Raw genomic sequence first — 20511 nt, 5'->3', positions numbered from 1 at the left:
TGCCATTATGGAGTATTTTCCCCCAAATAGGCTAATTGGCTTCTGCCTCTTGGGGTTTTTGCCTTCCTCTGGATCAACTAGAGGGTGGAAATAGGCTGAACTAGATGGACATTGTCTTCATTCAGCCTAACATACTATGTTACCAATATCCCTATTTCCAGCTACACAAAGTCAGGGTCACCCTCATCAGGGCAGGTGCTCTACTTTAACCCTTTCCAATCCACTGTCTGACGTCTGAAGACATTATAATTTAAGGCTGTACAGCTTCGATGTTGGCAGATGTCCATCAGGGTTCTCTTACCGTATATTGCCAGCCTCTCTGCTGTCTAAGCCTATCCAACGTGTAACCTCATGCAGTACTGGCTTTAGCCAGTTTATAGCACCATTGTATAACAGCAGAAAAAGAGTAAGCCCCCTAGAAAAACCAGGATACAAATTGGATTTGAAAGGGTTAACCATGTGGTGGTTTAACTGCCATATTTTTTTTCCTTCAGCTACCAAAATTATTTTTGCTGCATTTTTTTCCCTGTGATAATATAGGGCTATTTTTTAAATATCTTTATCATTGACTTTTTTCCGTTTTGGGGGTAAAAAGCTAAAAAAAATGATTTTTTTTTAGCATTTATACTTTTCTTTTTTAATTAGTATATTTACACTAAAATAAAGTAAAGTTCCTCACTTTGTTTCAGGCGTTGGATTACAGGCCACCTACAGTGACAGTTTTGGTTGGCATCAACTTTGGGTTATTTTCTTTATTATGTATATATTGTTATTTTATTCTGTAAATTTGTTTTACTTATGTATGTAATTACTATTTTATTTACCACCTATGTTGCCCATGACGTCACATAAGACCTAATTTGACACTTTTCCAAGAACCCCTGTTACAGTGAAAACAGCTTCTGCAGTGACAGTAGTCACTGGCAGAGCTGATCAGGGTCTACTGGGACCCTGTAACTCTGCTGTGCCAGGGGATCCTGGTGGTCACATGACTGCCAACAAAGTTATACTTCCACTTTCACTTTTTAGTATATAGCGCTCATTGAGCACTGTGTACTCAGGAAAGGAGAAGGCAGAAAGGGTTAAAACCTACTGCCTTCTTTTCCAGGTTATCAGCTGTGACTAACAGCTGACAACCTGACATGCTTCTGATTGATTGCAGAAGCAGGGGCTATAAACCCCCCCCCCCCCCCCCCAACGTATTTTTACTATCAGCTCGGTTTAAAGCCCAGGAACAAAAGCCGTAAATTTGCTGTGCTTAGTCCTTAATGGGTTATAGCTAACTTAAATGAATTCAAGTCTCGAGGTCCAGATGAATTACATCCTAGGATACTAAAGAAAGCAGCAGAGGTAATTGCTGAACTACTTGCCATAATCTTTCAAAATTCCTGTAGAACAGGAGAAATCTCAGAAGATTAGAAAAGGGCAAATGTTGTCCCTAACTTCAAAAAAGGGAAGAAGGTGGATCCAGGAAACTATAGGCCTGTGAGCCTGACTTCTATATGGGAAAGATATTTGAACAGATTATTAAACAGCATGTATGCAAGTACTTGGATGAAAATGGAGCCAGCATGAGTTTGTAACAAACAAGTCATGCCAGACTAATCTAATTTCCTTCTATGACCAAATCACCAACTGGGTTGATCAGGAAAATGCGGTGGATATATTATATCTTGACTAGAGATGAGCGAACGTACTCGTCCGAGCTTGATACTCGTTCGAGTATTAGCGTGTTCGAGATGCTCGTTACTCGTAACGAGTACCACGCGATGTTCGGGTTACTTTCACTTTCCTCTCTGAGACGTTAGCGCGCTTTTCTGGCCAATTGAAAGACAGGGAAGGCATTACAACTTCCCCCTGCGACGTTCAAGCCCTATACCACCCCCCTGCAGTGAGTGGCTGGGGAGATCAGGTGTCACCCGAGTATAAAAATCGGCCCCTCCCGCGGCTCGCCTCAGATGCATTGTGAGATAGCTGAGGGACAGTGGTATCGTGTTGGAGCTGCTGTAGGGAGAGTGTTAGGAGTATTTTAGGCTTCAAGAACCCCAACGGTCCTTCTTAGGGCCACATCTAACCGTGTGCAGTAGTGTGAAGGCTGCTTTTAGCAGTGTTGCACTTTTTTTTTTTTGGTATATCGGCCGTGCAGAGCATTGCGCTCTGCAGTAATAGTCCAGGGACAGAAGTGTGGAGGCAGGGAGAGCGTTAGGAGTTATTGTAGGCTTCAAGAACCCCAACGGTCCTTCTTAGGGCCACATCTAACCGTGTGCAGTAGTGTGGAGGCTGCTTTTAGCAGTGTTGCACTTTTTTTTTTTGGTATATCGGCCGTGCAGAGCATTGCGCCCTGCAGTAATACTCCAGGGATAGAATTGTGTAGGCAGGGCCAGAAGACATATATTATAGATTGAATATACGCAGTGGTCCTTTAGAAAAAAATATTTGAAAAAAATCTATTTGGCCTGCCTGTCACTCTGCTCAGTGTTCTGGGTCTGTCTGCTGGGGGTAGTAGTTCTCCAAATAAATACGCAGCCAGCTAAGTGTTATAGCAGACTTGCGCCAAATTATTTCCTGGCTCTGAAATCACCGGTCTGTTGCAGTTAATAACAGTGCAACACTGCAGTTCCGTGACACACACATCAGGGACAGAATTGTGTAGGCAGGGCCAGAAGACATATTATAGATTGAATATACACAGTGGTCCTTTAGAAAAAAATATTTGGAAAAAATCTATTTGGCCTGCCTGTCACTCTGCTCAGTGTTCTGGGTCCGTGTCTGCTGGGGGTAGTATTTCTCCAAATAAATACGCAGCCAGCGAAGTGTTACAGCAGGCTTGCGCCAAATTATTTCCTGGCTCTGAAATCACCGGTCTGTTGCAGTTAATAACAGTGCAACACTGCAGTTCCGTGACACACACATCAGGGACAGAATTGTGTAGGCAGGGCCAGAAGACATATTATAGATTGAATATACACAGTGGTCCTTTTGAAAAAAATATTTGGAAAAAATCTATTTGGCCTGCCTGTCACTCTGCTCAGTGTTCTGGGTCCGTGTCTGCTGGGGGTAGTATTTCTCCAAATAAATACGCAACCAGCTAAGTGTTACAGCAGGCTTGCGCCAAATTATTTCCTGGGGTTCCGTAAAGGAAGTGAGCCTCCAACCACAGGCCAATAAGCGGCACATTTAATTACAGCGTTCTGTTTCTGCACTACTGCTAATACACCATGCTGAGGGGTAGGGGTAGGCCTATAGGATGTGGACGCGGGCGAGGACGCGGAGGCCCAAGTCAGGGTGTGGGCACAGGCCGAGCCACTGCGGTGGCCAGGGGTAGAGGCAGGGCCAGACCGAATAATAGACCAACTGGTTCCCAAAGCGACCCCTCGCGCCATGCCACCCTGCAGAGGTCAAGGTGCTCTACGGTGTGGCAGTTTTTCACAGAGACGCCTGACGACCGACGAACAGTGGTGTGCAACCTTTGTCGCGCCAAGATCAGCTGGGGAGGCACCACCACCAGCATGCGCAGGCATATGATGGCCAAGCACCCCACAAGGTGGGACGATGCCCGTTCACCGCCTCCGGTTTGCACCACTGCCTCTCCCCCTGTGCCCCAACCTGCCACTGAGATCCAACCCCCCTCTGAGGACACAGGCACTACCGTCTCCTGGCCTGCACCCACACCCTCACCTCCGCTGTCCTCGGCCCCATCCAGCAATGTCTCTCAGCGTAGCGTCCAGACGTCGCTAGCGCCACAGTTTGAGCGCAAGCGCAAGTACGACGCCACGCACCCGCACGCTCAAGCGGTAAACGTGCACATTGCAAAATTGATCAGCCTGGAGATGCTGCCGTATAGGCTTGAGGAAACGGAGGCTTTCAAAAGCATGATGGCGGCGGCAGCCCCGCGCTACTCGGTTCCCAGTCGCCACTACTTTTCCAGATGTGCCGTCCCAGGCCTGCACGACCACGTCTCCCGCAACATTGTACGCGCCCTCACCAACGCGGTTACTGCCAAGGTCCACTTAACAACAGACACGTGGACAAGCACAGGCGGGCAGGGCCACTATATCTCCCTGACGGCACATTGGGTGAATTTAGTGGAGGCTGGGACAGAGTCAGAGCCTGGGACCGCTCACGTCCTACACCCCCCCCCCCCCCCCCGAATTGCGTGACCCAGCTCGGTGGTGGTATCTGCGGGGGTGTATGCTTCCTCCACTAAACCACCCTCCTCCTCCTACGCAACCTCTGTCTCGCAATCAAGATGTGTCAGCAGCACGTCGCCAGCAGTCGGTGTCACGCGGCGTGGCAGCACAGCGGTGGGCAAGCGTCAGCAGGCCGTGCTGAAACTACTCAGCTTAGGAGAGAAGAGCCACACGGCCCACGAACTGCTGCAGGGTCTGACAGAGCAGACCGACCGCTGGCTTGCGCCGCTGAGCCTCCAAACGGGCATGGTCGTGTGTGACAACGGCCGTAACCTGGTGGCGGCTCTGCAGCTCGGCAGCCTCATGCACGTGCCATGCCTGGCCCATGTCTTTAATTTGGTGGTTCAGCGCTTTCTGAAAAGCTACCCCCACTTGTCATACCTGCTCGGAAAGGTGCGCCAGCTCTGCGCACATTTCTGCAAATCACACACGCACGCTGCCACCCTGCGGACCCTGCAACATCGGTTTAATCTGCCAGTGCACCGACTGCTGTGCGACGTGCCCACACAGTGGAACTCTACGCTCCACATGTTGGCCAGACTCTATGAGCAGCGTAGAGCTATAGTGGAATACCAACTCCAACTTGCGCGGCGCAGTGGGAGTCAGCCTCCTCAATTATTTACAGAAGAGTGGGCCTGGTTGGCAGCCATCTGCCAGGTCCTTGGAAAATTTGAGGAGTCTACCCAGATGGTGAGCGGGAATGCTGCAATCATTAGCGTCACCATTCCTCTGCTATGCCTCTTGAGAAGTTCCCTGCAAAGCATAAAGGCAGACGCTTTGGAATCAGAAACGGAGGCGGGGGAAGACAGTATGTCGCTGGATAGTCAGAGCAACCTCATGTCTATATCTCAGCGCGTTGAGGAGGAGGGGGAGGAGCATGAGGAGGAGGGGGAAGAGACAGCTTGGCCCACTGCTGAGGGGACAGATGCTGCTTGCCTGTCATCCTTTCAGCGTGTATGGCCGGAGGAGGAGGAGGAGGGGGAGGAGCATGAGGAGGAGGGGGAAGAGACCGCTTGGCCCACTGCTGAGGGTACAGATGCAGCTTGCCTGTCATCCTTTCAGCGTGTATGGCCAGAGGAGGAGTAGGAGTAGGAGGATCCTGAAAGTGATCTTCCGAGTGAGGACAGCCATGTGTTGCGTACAGGTACCCTGGCACACATGGCTGACTTCATGTTAGGATGCCTTTCTCGTGACCCTCGCGTTACACGCATTCTGGCCACTACGGATTACTGGGTGTACACACTGCTCGATCCACGGTATAAGGAGAGCCTTTGCACTCTCATTCCCGAAGAGGAAAGGGGTTCGAGAATGATGCTATACCACAGGGCGCTGGTGGACAAACTGATGGTAAACTTCCCATCCGACAGCGCTAGTGGCAGAAGGCGCATTTCCGCGGCCCAGGTAGCAGGGGAGGCGCAGAGATCAGGCAGCATGTACAGCGCAGGCAGGGGAACACTCTCTAAGGCCTTTGACAGCTTTATGGCTCCCCAGCAAGACTGTGTCACCGGTCCCCAGTCAAGGCTGAGTTGGCGGGAGCACTGTAAAAGGATGGTGAGGGAGTACGTAGCCGATTGCAGCACCATCCTCGGTGACGCCTCTGCCCCCTACAACTACTGGGTGTTGAAGCTGGACACGTGGCCTGAACTCGCGCTGTATGCCCTGGAGGTGCTTGCTTGTCCTGCGGCTAGCGTCTTGTCAGAGAGTGTGTTTAGTGTGGCTGGGGGAATCATCACGGATAAGCGTACCCACCTGTCAACCGACAGTGCCAACAGGCTTACACTCATCAAGATGAACAAAGCCTGGATTTCTTCAGACTTCTCTTCTCCACCAGCGGACAGCAGCGATACCTAAGCAATACATAGGCTGCACCCGCGGATGGAAGCATCGTTCTCTATCACCATCCAAAACGGAGACCTTTTTGCTTCATCAATCTGTCTATAATATTCATCCTCCTCCTCCTGCTCCTCCTCCTGAAACCTCACGTAATCACGCCGAACGTGCAATTTTTCTTAGGCCCACAAGGCTCAGTCATATAATTTTTCTAAACAATTTTTATACGTTTCAATGCTCATTAAAGCGTTGAAACTTTCACCTCAACCAATTTTTATTTTAACTGGGCTGCCTCCAGGCCTAGTTACCAATTAAGCCACATTAACCAAAGCCGTTAATGGGTTTCACCTGCCCTCTCGGTTGGGCATGGGCAATTTTTCTCAGGTACATTAGTACTGTTGGTACACCAATTTTTGTGGGCCCTCGCCTACAGTGTAATCCAATAAATTTTTGGCCCACCTGCATTACAGCTGACATAACATCAGCTGTGATGGGCAATGCAATGGGATATATTTATGTACCGCCGGTGGGTTCCAGGGAGCCACCCATGCTGTGGGTCCACAGGGAGTTGTAACTACATGTGTGCACTTCTAAAGAACCCCAGTCTGACTGGGGCATGCAGTGTGGGCCGAAGCCCACCTGCATTAAACATGACATTACTACCTCAGCTGTGTTGGGCAATGCAATGGGATATATTTATGTCCCGCCGGTGGGTTCCAGGGAGCCACCCATGCTGTGGGTGCACACGGAATTCCCATTGCTGAGTTGTACCTGCCTGTGACTATATATAAAAAAACGCGGTCTGACTGGGGCATGCAGACACCTTGACAGAATGAATAGTGTGTGGCACATAGGTTCCCCATTGCTATGCCCACGTGTGCAGCTCCAGATGGAGGTGGCACAGGATTGGATTTCTCATTGCTTCTGTACAGCATTGTGGGCTATCGCCCCTCCCCTTTTAAAGAGGGTTGCTGCCTAGCCATGCCAACCCTCTGCAGTGTGTGCCTGCTTTTCCTGTGGCAGACGCACTTATAAATAGACATGAGGGTGGCGTGGCATGAGGGCAGCTGAAGGCTGGGCAGGGACAGTTTGGTGTGCGCTGTGGACACTGGGTCGTGTGGGGGGGGATTTGGCAGCATGTAACCCAGGAGAAGTGGCAGCGGAGTGTCATGCAGACAGTGATTGTGCTTTGTTGGAGGTAGTGTGGTGCTTAGCTAAGGTATGCATTGCTAATGAGGGCTTTTCAGATGTAAAAGTTGTTGGGGGGTGCCCACTCTTGCTGCTATTGTGGCTTAATAGTGGGACCTGGGAACTTGAGATGCAGCCCAACATGTAGCCCCTCGCCTGCCCTATCCGTTTCTGTGTTGTTCCCATCACTTTCTTGAATTGCCCAGATTTTCACAAATGGAAACCTTAGCGAGCATCGGCGATATACAAAAATGCTCGGGTCGCCCATTGACTTCAATGGGGTTCGTTACTCGAAACGAACCCTCGAGCATCGCGAAAATTTCATCTCAAGTAACGAGCACCCGAGCATTTTGGTGCTCGTTCATCTCTAATCTTGACTTTAGTAAAGCATTTGACAAAGTATCTCATACTATACTCATTGAAAAAATGACCAAATATGGGATTGACAAGGCAACTGTTAGGTGGATTCACAACTGGCTGAGTAACCGTACTCAAAGAGTGGTCACAAATGGCTGCACATTCAAGTTGAAGAATGTATCAAGTGGGGTACCACAAGGCTGTGTCCTAGGCCCAGTGTTGTTCAACATTTTTATAAATGATCTGGTGGAGAATATTGATAGGAAACTGATCAAATTTGCTGACGACTCAAAGCTAGGAGGGATAGCTAACACTAGGGAAGAGAGAGAGAGTATTCAAAAGGATCTAGAAAAGCTTGAACTGTGGGCGGCATCTAACAGAATGGTATTTAATAGAGATGAGCGAGCACCAAAATGCTCGGGTGCTCGTTACTCGGGACGAAATTATCGCGATGCTCGAGGGTTCGTTTCGAGTAACGAACCCCATTGAAGTCAATGGGCGACCCGAGCATTTTTGTATATCGCCGATGCTCGCTAAGTTTTTCATGTGTGAAAATCTGGGCAATTCAAGAAAGTGATGGGAACGACACAGCAACGGATAGGGCAGGCGAGGGGCTACATGTTGGGCTGCATCACAAGTTCCCAGGTCCCACTATTAAGCCACAATAGCGGCAATAGTGGGCCCCCCCCCCCCCCCAACAACTTTTACTTCTGAAAAGCCCTTATTAGCAATGCATACCGTAGCTAAGCACCACACTACCTCCAACAAAGCGCAATCACTGCCTGCATGACACTCCGCTGCCACTTCTCCTGGGTTACATGCTGCCTAACCCCCCCGCACGACCCAGTGTCCACAGCGCACACAAAAGTGTCACTGCGCAGCCTTCAGCTGCCCTCATGCCACACCACCCTCATGTCTATTTATAAGTGCGTCTGCCATGACGAGGAACCGCAGGCACACACTGCAGAGGGTTGGCACGGCTAGGCAGCGACCCTCTTTAAAAGGGGCGGGGCGATAGCCCACAATGCTGTACAGAAGCAATGAGAAATATAATCCTGTGCCACCGCCATCAGGAGCTGCACACGTGGGCATAGCAATGGGGAACCTATGTGCCACACACTATTCATTCTGTCAAGGTGTCTGCATGCCCCAGTCAGACCGCGGTTTTTAATTCATAGACACAGGAAGGTACAACTCCCTATTGTGAAGTCCCTGTGGACCGACAGCATGGGTGGCTCCCTGGAACCCACCGGCGGTACATAAAAATATCCCATTGCATTGCCCAACACAGCTGAGGTAGTAATGTTGTGCTTAATGCAGGTGGGCTTCGGCCCACACTGCATGCCCCAGTCAGACTGGGGTTCTTTAGAAGTGGGAACAGATGCATTTATAATTCTCTGTGCACCCACAGCATGGGTGGGTGCCAGGAAGCCACCGGCGGTACATAAAAATATCCCATTGCATTGCCCAACACAGCTGAGGTAGTAATGTCGTGCTTAATACAGGTGGGCTTCGGCTCACACTGCATGCCCCAGTCTGACTGGGGTTCTTTAGAAGTGGAAACAGATGCATTTACAAGTCCCTGTGGACCGACAGCATGGGTGGCTCCCTGGAACCCACCGGCGGTACATAAAAATATCCCATTGCATTGCCCAACACAGCTGAGGTAAGAATTTTCGTGCTTAATGCAGGTGGGCTTCGGCCCACACTGCATGCCCCAGTCTGACTGGGGATCTTTAGAAGTGGAAACGGATGCATTTATAATTCTCTGTGAACCCACAGCATGGGTGGGTGCCAGGAAGCCACCGGCGGTACATAAAAATATACCATTGCATTACCCAACACAGCTGAGGTAGTAATGTCGTGCTTAATGCAGGTGGGTTTCGGCCCACACTGCATGCCCCAGTCTGACTGGTAATATATACCTTAACAGTAACCTCGTTGGTGGTAATGTGGTGGTGACTGCGGACCTGGTAGCGTGGTTTTATGTAGTTGGTTTTCGGAATGTGGCCAGGATTAAGTGGGCCGTGGCGGGGGGATGGTGGTGGTGCTCTCTTGTTGTGTCGTTAAAGGTGAAATTCTTGGACTGCCACCAGACGGACCAATGCAAAGGTATTTGCCAAGAATGTTTTCATTGTTGGAGGAGGAGGGGGATGTTTTGGAGGCACTATGTGTCCTCTCCACGTGTCCGTGGTTATATGCACCTTAACAGTAACAGCGTTGGTGGGAAATGGCCTCGCCGCCATCATGTCTTTGTGAAGCCTCTGTTTCCACGCCCCAGTGACATACCATTAGCAGCGGTATAGGCAGAGCCCACAATTATTAACATTTCAGCGGTAGCATTAGGGACAGGCCCCACTAACATATCACTAGCAGCAGTATAGGGAGAGCGCAGTCTTAGTTCCATTTCAGTAATAGTAGCACTCAAGACAGGCCCCAGTAACATTCCCATTGCAGCAGTTTAGGGAGATAACAGTCTCTTTCACATTTCAGTAGCTGCAGTATAGACATTTATGTAGCTAAAATGTAGGCCAACCCCACACACCTTTCTGTACCACGAGTGCAGGCGAAGAACATAAAAATTACTATGATTACACTGTAGGTGAGGGCCCAAAAAAATTGGTGTACCAACAGTACTAATGTACCTCAGAAAAAATTGGCCATGCCCAACCAAGATGGCAGGTGAAACCCATTAATCGCTTTGGTTAATGTGGCTTAAGTGGTAACTAGGCCTGGAGGCAGCCCAGTTGAACGAAAAATTGGTTCAAGTTAAAGTTTCAACACTTTTAAGAGCATTGAAACGTATAAAAATTGTTTAGAAAAATTATATGAGTGAGCCTTGTGGCCCTAAGAAAAATTGCCCGTTCAGCGTGATTACGTGAGGTTTCAGGAGGAGGAGCAGGAGGAGGAGGAGGAATATTATACACAGATTGATGAAGCAGAAATGTCCCCGTTTTGGATGGTGAGAAAGAACGATGCTTCCATCCGCGGGTGCAGCCTACGTATTGCTTAGGTATCGCTGCTGTCCATTGGTGGAGAAGAGAAGTCTGGGGAAATCCAGGCTTTGTTCATCTTGATGAGTGTAAGCCTGTCGGCACTGTCGGTTGACAGGTGGGTACGCTTATCCGTGATGATTCCCCCAGCCACACTAAACACACTCTCTGACAAGACGCTAGCCGCAGGACAAGCAAGCACCTCCAGGGCATACAGCGCGAGTTCAGGCCACGTGTCCAGCTTCAACACCCAGTAGTTGTAGGGGCAGAGGCGTCACCGAGGACGGTGCTGCAATCGGCTACGTACTCCCTCACCATCCTTTTACAGTGCTCCCGCCAACTCAGCCTTGACTGGGGACCGGTGACACAGTCTTGCTGGGGAGCCATATAGCTGGCAAAGGCCTTGGAGAATGTTCCCCTGCCTGCGCTGTACATGCTGCCTGATCTCTGCGCCTCCCCTGCTACCTGGCCCTCGGAACTGCGCCTTCTGCCACTAGCGCTGTCAGATGGGAAGTTTACCATCAGTTTGTCCACCAGCGCCCTGTGGTATAGCATCATTCTCGAACCCCTTTCCTCTTCGGGAATGAGAGTGCAAAGGCTCTCCTTATACCGTGGATCGAGCAGTGTGTACACCCAGTAATCCGTAGTGGCCAGAATGCGTGTAACGCGAGGGTCACGAGAAAGGCATCCTAACATGAAGTCAGCCATGTGTGCCAGGGTACCTGTACGCAACACATGGCTGTCCTCACTCGGAAGATCACTTTCAGGATCCTCCTTCCCCTCCTCCTCCTCCTCTGGCCATACACGCTGAAAGGATGACAGGCAAGCAGCATCTGTCCCCTCAGCAGTGGGCCAAGCTGTCTCTTCCCCCTCCTCCTCATGCTCCTCCCCCTCCTCCTCAACGCGCTGAGATATAGACATGAGGTTGCTCTGACTATCCAGCGACATACTGTCTTCCCCCGCCTCCGTTTCTGATTCCAAAGCGTCTGCCTTTATGCTTTGCAGGGAATTCTCAAGAGGCATAGCAGAGGAATGGTGACGCTAATGATTGCAGCATCCCCGCTCACCATCTGGGTAGACTCCTCAAATTTTCCAAGGACCTGGCAGATGGCTGCCAACCAGGCCCACTCTTCTGTAAATAATTGAGGAGGCTGACTCCCACTGCGCCGCTCAAGTTGGAGTTGGTATTCCACTATAGCTCTACGCTGCTCATAGAGTCTGGCCAACATGTGGAGCGTAGAGTTCCACTGTGTGGGCACGTCGCACAGCAGTCGATGCACTGGCAGATTAAACCGATGTTGCAGGGTCCGCAGGGTGGCAGCGTGCGTGTGGGATTTGCGGAAATGTGCGCAGAGCTGGCGCACCTTTCCGAGCAGGTATGACAAGTGGGGGTAGCTTTTCAGAAAGCGCTGAACCACCAAATTAAACACATGGGCCAGGCATGGCACGTGCGTGAGGCTGCCGAGCTGCAGAGCCGCCACCAGGTTACGGCCGTTGTCACACATGACCATGCCCGGTTGGAGGCTCAGCGGCGCAAGCCAGCAGTCGGTCTGCTCTGTCAGACCCTGCAGCAGTTCGTGGGCCGTGTGCCTCTTATCTCCTAAGCTGAGTAGTTTCAGCACGGCCTGCTGACGCTTGCCCACCGCTGTGCTGCCACGCCGCGTGACACCGACTGCTGGCGACGTGCTGCTGCTGACACATCTTGATTGCGAGACAGAGGTTGCGTAGGAGGAGGAGGAGGGTGGTTTAGTGGAGGAAGAATACACCCCCGCAGATACCACCACCGAGCTGGGGCACGCAATTCAGGGGGTGGGTAGGACGTGAGCGGTCCCAGGCTCTGACTCTGTCCCAGCCTCCACTAAATTCACCCAATGTGCCGTCAGGGAGATATAGTGGCCCTGCCCGCCTCTGCTTGTCCACGTGTCTGTTGATAAGTGGACTTTGGCAGTAACCGCGTCGGTGAGGGCGCGTATAATGTTGCGGGAGACGTGGTCGTGCAGGCCTGGGACGGCACATCTGGAAAAGTAGTGGCGACTGGGAACCGAGTAGCGCGGGGCCGCCGCCGCCATCATGCTTTTGAAAGCCTCCATTTCCACAAGATTATACGGCAGCATCTCTAGGCTGATCAATTTTGCAATATGCACGTTTAACGCTTGAGCGTGCGGGTGCGTGGCGTCGTACTTGCGCTCAAACTGTGGCGCTAGCGACGTCTGGACGCTACGCTGAGAGACATTGCTGGATGGGGCCGAGGACAGCGGAGGTGAGGGTGTGGGTGCAGGCCAGGAGACGGTAGTGCCTGTGTCCTCAGAGGGGGGTTGGATCTCAGTGGCAGGTTGGGGCACAGGGGGAGAGGCAGTGGTGCAAACCGGAGGCGGTGAACGGGCATCGTCCCACCTTGTGGGGTGCTTGGCCATCATATGCCTGCGCATGCTGTTGGTGGTGCCTCCCCAGCTGATCTTGGCGCGACAAAGGTTGCACACCACTGTTCGTCGGTCGTCAGGCGTCTCTGTGAAAAACTGCCACACCGTAGAGCACCTTGACCTCTGCAGGGTGGCATGGCGCGAGGGGGCGCTTTGGGAACCAGTTGGTGGATTATTCGGTCTGGCCCTGCCTCTACCCCTGGACACCGCACTGCCTCTTGCAACCTGCCCTGCTGCTGCCCGTGCCTCTCCCTCTGAAGACCTGTCCTGTGTAGACGTTGCACACCAGGTGGGGTCAGTCACCTCATCGTCCTGCTGCTCTTCCTCCGAATCCTCTGTGCGCTCCTCCCTCGGACTTACTGCCCTTACTACTACCTCACTGCAAGACAACTGTGTCTCATCGTCCTCCTCACCCACTGAAAGGTCTTGAGACAGTTGCCGGAAGTCCCCAGCCTCATCCCCCGGACCCCGGGAACTTTCGAATGGTTGGGCATCAGTGACGATAAACTCCTCAGCTTGGAGAGGAACCACTGCTGCCCAATCTGAGCAGGGGCCCGAGAACAGTTCCTGGGAGTCTGCCCGCTCCTGAGCAGGTGTCATTGTAGTGGAGTGAGGAGGCTGGGAGGAAGGAGGAGCAGCAGACAGAGGATTCGGATTTGCAGCAGTGGACGGCGCAGAACTGCGGGTAGACGATAGGTTGCTCGAAGCACTTTCTGCCATCCAGGACAGGACCTGCTCACACTGCTCATTTTCTAATAACCGTCTCCCGCGTGGACCCATTAATTGGGCGATGAATGTGGGGACACCAGAAACGTGCCTCTCTCCTAATCGCGCAGCAGTCGGCTGCGACACACCTGGATCAGGAGCTCGGCCTGTGCCCACACCCTGACTTGGCCCTCCGCGTCCTCGGCCGCGTCCACGTCCTCTAGGCCTACCCCTACCCCTCAGCATGCTGTATTACCAGTGATTTGATTTCACAGGCAGCTAATAAATTGGCGCAAGACTGCAGGCCAAATATAATTTTTTCCCTTTTTTGAAAACGAAAGGCCCCACTGCCTCTAGTGAATGTATAATCTAAGTTTAATAACTGTGCTGTTTTCCTGCTAATGTGTCACAGAACGTGAGGGTAGCAGAGTTATTAACTGTGGCAGAGCAGGTATTTTTTTTCCCAATTAAGGAGTAGCAGTCAGAGGATTTGGATTTGCAGCACTGGACGGAGCAGAACTGTGGGTGGATGATAGCTTGCTCGAAGCACTTTCTGCCATCCACGACAGGACCTGCTCACACTGCTCATTTTCTAATAAAGGTCTCCCGCGTGGACCCATTAATTGGGCTATGAATGTGGGGACGCCAGAAACGTGCCTCTCTCCTAATCGCGCAGCAGTCGGCTGCGATACACCTTGATCAGGAGCTCGCCCTGTGCCCACACCCTCACTTGGGCCTACGCGTCCTCGGCCACGTCCACGTCCTCTAGGCTTACCCCTACCCCTCAGCATGCTGTATTACCAGTGATTTCCCAGGCAGGAAATAAATTGGCGCAAGCCTACAGGACAAATACAATTTTTCCCTTTTTGGGAAACGGAGGGCCCACTGACTATATTCAATCAGATAAGATATGTGTTGCACAGAAATGCAGTTATATGAAGTGCAGCAGAGCAGTTACTTTTCCCAGGCAGGAAATAAATTGGCGCAAGACTGCAGGACAAATACAATTTTTCCCTTTTTGGGAAACGGAGGGCCCACTGACTATATTCAATCAGATAAGATATGTGTTTCACAGAAATGCAGTTATATGAAGTGCAGCAGAGCGGAGACTTTTCACAGGCAGCAAATAAATTGGCGCAAGACTGCAGGACAAATACAATTTTTCCCTTTTTTGGAAACGGAGGGCCCACTGACTATATTCAATCAGATAAGATATGTGTTGCACAGAAATGCAGTTATATGAAGTGCAGCAGAGCGGAGACTTTTCACAGGCAGCAAATAAATTGGCGCAAGCCTGCAGGACAAATACAATTTTTCCCTTTTTTGGAAACGGAGGGCCCACTGACTATATTCAATCAGATAAGATATGTGTTGCACAGAAATGCAGTTATATGAAGTGCAGCAGAGCAGAGACTTTTCACAGGCAGCAAATAAATTGGCGCAAGCCTGCAGGACAAATACAATTTTTCCCTTTTTGGGAAACGGAGGGCCCACTGACTATATTCAATCAGATAAGATATGTGTTGCACAGAAATGCAGTTATATGAAGTGCAGCAGAGCGGAGACTTTTCACAGGCAGCAAATAAATTGGCGCAAGCCTGCAGGACAAATACAATTTTTCCCTTTTTTGGAAACGGAGGGCCCACTGACTATATTCAATCAGATAAGATATGTGTTGCACAGAAATGCAGTTTATGAAGTGCAGCAGAGCGGAGACTTTTCACAGGCAGCAAATAAATTGGCGCAAGCCTGCAGGACAAATACAATTTTTCCCTTTTTTGGAAACGGAAGGCCCACTGACTATATTCAATCAGATAAGATATGTGTTGCACAGAAATGCAGTTATATGAAGTGCAGCAGAGCAGTTACTTTTCCCAGGCAGGAAATAAATTGGCGCAAGCCTGCAGGACAAATACAATTTTTCCCTTTTTGGGAAACGGAGGGCCCACTGACTATATTCAATCAGATAAGATATGTGTTGCACAGAAATGCAGTTATATGAAGTGCAGCAGAGCGGAGACTTTTCACAGGCAGCAAATAAATTGGCGCAAGACTGCAGGACAAATACAATTTTTCCCTTTTTTGGAAACGGAGGGCCCACTGACTATATTCAATCAGATAAGATATGTGTTGCACAGAAATGCAGTTATATGAAGTGCAGCAGAGCAGTTACTTTTCCCAGGCAGGAAATAAATTGGCGCAAGACTGCAGGACAAATACAATTTTTCCCTTTTTGGGAATCGGAGGGCCCACTGACTATATTCAATCAGATAAGATATGTGTTGCACAGAAATGCAGTTATATGAAGTGCAGCAGAGCAGTTACTTTTCCCAGGCAGGAAATAAATTGGCGCAAGACTGCAGGACAAATACAATTTTTCCCTTTTTGGGAATCGGAGGGCCCACTGACTATATTCAATCAGATAAGATATGTGTTGCACAGAAATGCAGTTATATGAAGTGCAGCAGAGCAGTTACTTTTCCCAGGCAGGAAATAAATTGGCGCAAGACTGCAGGACAAATACAATTTTTCCCTTTTTGGGAATCGGAGGGCCCACTGACTATATTCAATCAGATAAGATATGTGTTGCACAGAAATGCAGTTATATGAAGTGCAGCAGAGCAGTTACTTTTCCCAGGCAGGAAATAAATTGGCGCAAGACTGCAGGACAAATACAATTTTTCCCTTTTTTGGAAACGGAGGGCCCACTGACTATATTCAATCAATAATATATGTCTTCTGGCCCTGCCTACACAATTCTCTCCCTGTAGTATTACTTCAACGCGCAATGCTCTGCAGACAGCCGATTTTGAAAAGAAAAAAATATGCAACACTGCTAACAGCAGCCTGCACAGTACTGCACACGGATAGATGTGGCCCTAAGAAGGACCGTTGGGGTTCTTGAAGCCTACACTCACTCCTAACACTCTCTCTACAGCACCACCAGCAGCAGCACTTTCCCTCAGCTAACTCACAAGGCATCTGAGGCGAGCCGCGGGAGGGGCCGACTTTTATACTCGGGTGACATCTGATCTCCCCAGCCACTCACAGCAGGGGGGTGGTATAGGGCTTGAACGTCACCGGGGGAAGTTGTAATACCTTCCCTGTCTTTCAATTGGCCAGAAAAGCGCGCTAACGTCTCAGAGAGGAAACTTAAAGTAACCCGAACACCGCGCAGTGCTCGTTAAGAGTAACGAGCATCTCGAACACCCTAATATTCGCACGAATATCAAGCTCGGACGAGTACGTTCGCTCATCTCTAGTATTTAACAAAGAGAATTGCAAAGTCCTACATCTGGGCAAGAAAATCCACCACTAGCAAACATATCCCTAACATATAAAAAGTGCCATTTATCAAGTATAATATTATTTATTTAACTATAAGTGATATTGTGGTTGAAGGTCTTGATCACATGATTTGCATGGTTCTGCCCCATTATCCAATGCAGAAGTCTGAGGTTGGGCCTCAGATTTGTGCTGCATATTTACATATTACTGTAAATGGTCCAGATCCCTGGGCGCAGATTTAGCCCCAGTCAATGTTAAGTATTTTCAGCAATGCAAATTTCAATGGGATGCCAAAAGATGCGTATCCTGACTCAGAATCTGTCCCCAGAAAACTCTGTCAATGATCTATTAAGATTGACGTTGCCTACTCTGGTCTTAATAAAATATCCGCCATTTGCAGATACACCCAATAGAAGCACAACGTTTCTCTGTACATCTCGGACCGCCCACTTGCCAAAAGAAGAAAAAAAGATTTGAGCTATAATTTACGCCTGTTTTCTTGTATAAGGCTTTATTCACTCAAACGTATGCTTTTTTACATTCACTCGTGTGCATTGTTAATTCGCATGCATGGATGATTTTCCGTGATCAAGTCCCAAGCTTAATTAGTGTTTTCTTGTCCATCCACATGGCTGGGTGCGATGTATTAGCGAAAAAATATGCGGCAGCCCGGAAATCTCTCGCTTGGAATAAATCCTCGGAATGACTTCAAGTTCCTAAATAGAGGCACATGTAAGCTTTTCCCTGCATTGGACGCGGCTAAACTGTCTATGGAAGCCGCCAGTGTATATCGCTCGAAAGATAGATCCAGAACTATCCTTTCGTACGTAAAAACACCCACAGATTTTGGACGTGTATGTTCTATTTTTTATGGTGCAACATTTTTAGGTGCTGCAAATTCCCACATGCGAATGAATGCATTGTAAGCCAGTGCCTCAGATGGTCAAGTTTTTTAGCCGGGCATAAAAACGCTCGTCTGAATAAAGCCTCAATTATAGTAAATACGGAAGCCAAGTTCCCTGCCACAAAGCTTCAGACACTTTTTAAAAAGGCAGCGGAGGAAGCGTAAAAACCCAAAAAGCTAAAGCTTTTGCCACAAAGAATTGCTTGCAGCAAAATTACAACTTTTTGCTGCCAAAAGTCCATTGCAAGGTAAATTAATAAATTTCCCTTTCTGTATTAACGGAAAAATGAACCTTAAAAAACTTTGTAATAAGGTCTGCTGTTTATATGATATTTTATGTGTAGATTAACGTAAACAGTACAGTTTCATGTAGATAAGTTATTTATATAAACCTGATAATGTTTACTTTTTTATATCATTTTCTACTCCTTAGCAAATATAAACAAGATAAATATCCTCGATTGGTCACCAGAAACAAATGCGTTGGGACAAATGCTTCAACATTGGACATTACTCTTTGTAGGCCTGACGCTGTTCTACTGCATTGACTACAATTTGGGAGAAGCAAGAGCTAGCGGAAGAGAGCACCATGGCTCTGCATCTAGTTCTGTAATAAAACCTTTTGCATTACTTAGAAGTCTTTATGACAGAAATGTGGATAGCGTGCACAGTTCTACAAAATATTTACATCTATTAATGCTGACTAAAATTATTTTGATCCTGCATGCAATACTTGTCAAAGCAACAACTGGTTGTTTGGCTTAGAAAATTTTAAAAAACTAATTTTCACCAACCATGGTGGGGAAATCTGAGTTAATAGACAAACATTAGCAAGAATGTAAACGTTGAGAAAAGAGTGTTTGTCACTTTAGAGGTCCCAACACTCCCTTGCATTACTTGGAGAGTTAGTTGATTTTACTGAGAACTGTAATGCCTCATTTTTCCTGCAGTGGTGCTGTAAAATAATTCAGCACTTGCTGGATTACCCTACAGTGCTGATCGCTGGGAGTCCAAGCAGCAGGGAACTCTATGATCAACGTATAATCATAGGAAGGTTCTAACCGTCCATTTAAATGATTTTTAACTATTGAGTTGGACACGTGTAGAACATTTTACAGTGTTTACATCTGTTGTATTTTGCAATGATTAGTTCTCACTCACACAGGCATATTACATATTTCCGTGACGTAATACGCAGGGTAATTATGTGAACGAACTATGTATATTCTCTGTGTATCGTGGGTTTTTTATTGCGTGCATATTTACACGCACAAAAAAGAAAAAAAGAAACTGCAAGGATGCCCCATCAGTATTTACGCAATCCCATTGACTTTAATGGGCTACTTCAGTGCACCAGAATAAGACACACTGTGATTGTTTTTTCATACAACACGAGAATGAAAAATGTAGTTCTGAATGGCCCAATGTAAATCAATGTGATTTTAGTACTTAAACTTTTACAAACTTGCAGCCAGCAAAGGCTGCGGGGATAAGCCAGGAAAACCTTGTCCTGGCCACAGTTCTGGAGACAGATGGTGTACCAGAGCTGGGACCCGTCTCTATCAGACATTTATTATATATCCTGTGGATATGCAATGAATGTCCAATGTGGAAAAAGCCCATTAAAAGAACAAGCAAATAATAGTGTGTACTTAAAGGGGTTGTCCCGAGGCAGCAAGTGGGTCTATACACTTCTGCATGGCCATAATAATGCACTTTGTAATGTACATTGTGCATTAATTATGAGCCATACAGAAGTTATAAAAAGTTTTATACTTACCTGCTCCGTTGCTGGCGTCCTCGTCTCCATGGTGCCGACTAATTTTCGCCCTCCGATGGCCAAATTAGCCGCGCTTGCGCAGTCCGGGTCTTCTTCTTTTCTGAATGGGGCTCCGTGTAGCTCCGTGTAGCTCCGCCCCGTCACGTGCCGATTCCAGCCAATCAGGAGGCTGGAATCGGCAATGGACCGCACAGAAGCCCTGCGGTCCATGGAGACAGAGGATCCCGGCGGCCATCTTCAGCAGGTGAGTATGAAGACGCCGGACCGCCGGGATTCAGGTAAGCGCTGTGCGGGTTGTTTTTTTAACCCCTGCATCGGGGTTGTCTTGCGCCGAACGGGAAGGGGGTTTAAAAAAAAAAAAAAACCCGTTTCGGCACGGGACAACCCCTTTAAATTGGTTTGGTACAGAGCAGTAAGCCCTGAAAATCAAGGTCTGCATGAATTTTCCCTCGATTGACAGTTCCCCTCAATCCCAAGACTAGGTCATACACTCAAATTACTACTCTTCCTCCAAGAGAATGAAATGCCCTGTATACAACCAAACGAAATATTGCAAAATAAAAATCTACTAATCAATGAATCTAAAATTATTTTACATGTAACTGCTAAATGGGGATTTGTATTAAATACTAAATAAAATGAGAAAAAAATTCATACAGCACGATAATAATAAGAACTGCAGTGTTTTGTTCTGGTTCACACCATGCACTTGTTCTCACTTTAGGAATTTTGGAGTTCATTAGCTTGGCTGTTGGTCTTGTCAGTATCCGTGGCGTGGACTCCGGGCTCTACTTGGGCATGAATGAGAGAGGAGAGCTGTATGGGTCGGTAAGTTTGAAGACCTTCTTTTTATAAA

At 48.6% G+C, this 20511-nt stretch overlaps 1 protein-coding gene across 2 annotated transcripts in view; it reads left to right on the top strand.

Moving 5' to 3' along the window:
• FGF16 (fibroblast growth factor 16) overlaps positions 1-20511 on the top strand; it is a 100468-nt gene that overhangs the window by 56405 nt on the left and 23552 nt on the right. For both annotated transcript variants that reach the window (XM_066581249.1, XM_066581248.1), the window contains exon 3: positions 20380-20483. In XM_066581249.1, coding sequence (XP_066437346.1) covers positions 20380-20483 — 104 coding nt within the window. The remainder of the gene's footprint in view (positions 1-20379; positions 20484-20511) is intronic.

This window comes from Eleutherodactylus coqui, chromosome 10 (genome assembly GCF_035609145.1).
Source record: "Eleutherodactylus coqui strain aEleCoq1 chromosome 10, aEleCoq1.hap1, whole genome shotgun sequence".
Taxonomy (NCBI): Eukaryota; Metazoa; Chordata; class Amphibia; order Anura; family Eleutherodactylidae; genus Eleutherodactylus; species Eleutherodactylus coqui.
Note: the sequence above shows the minus strand (reverse complement) of the source record. Positions and strands in the feature narration are given on the sequence as shown.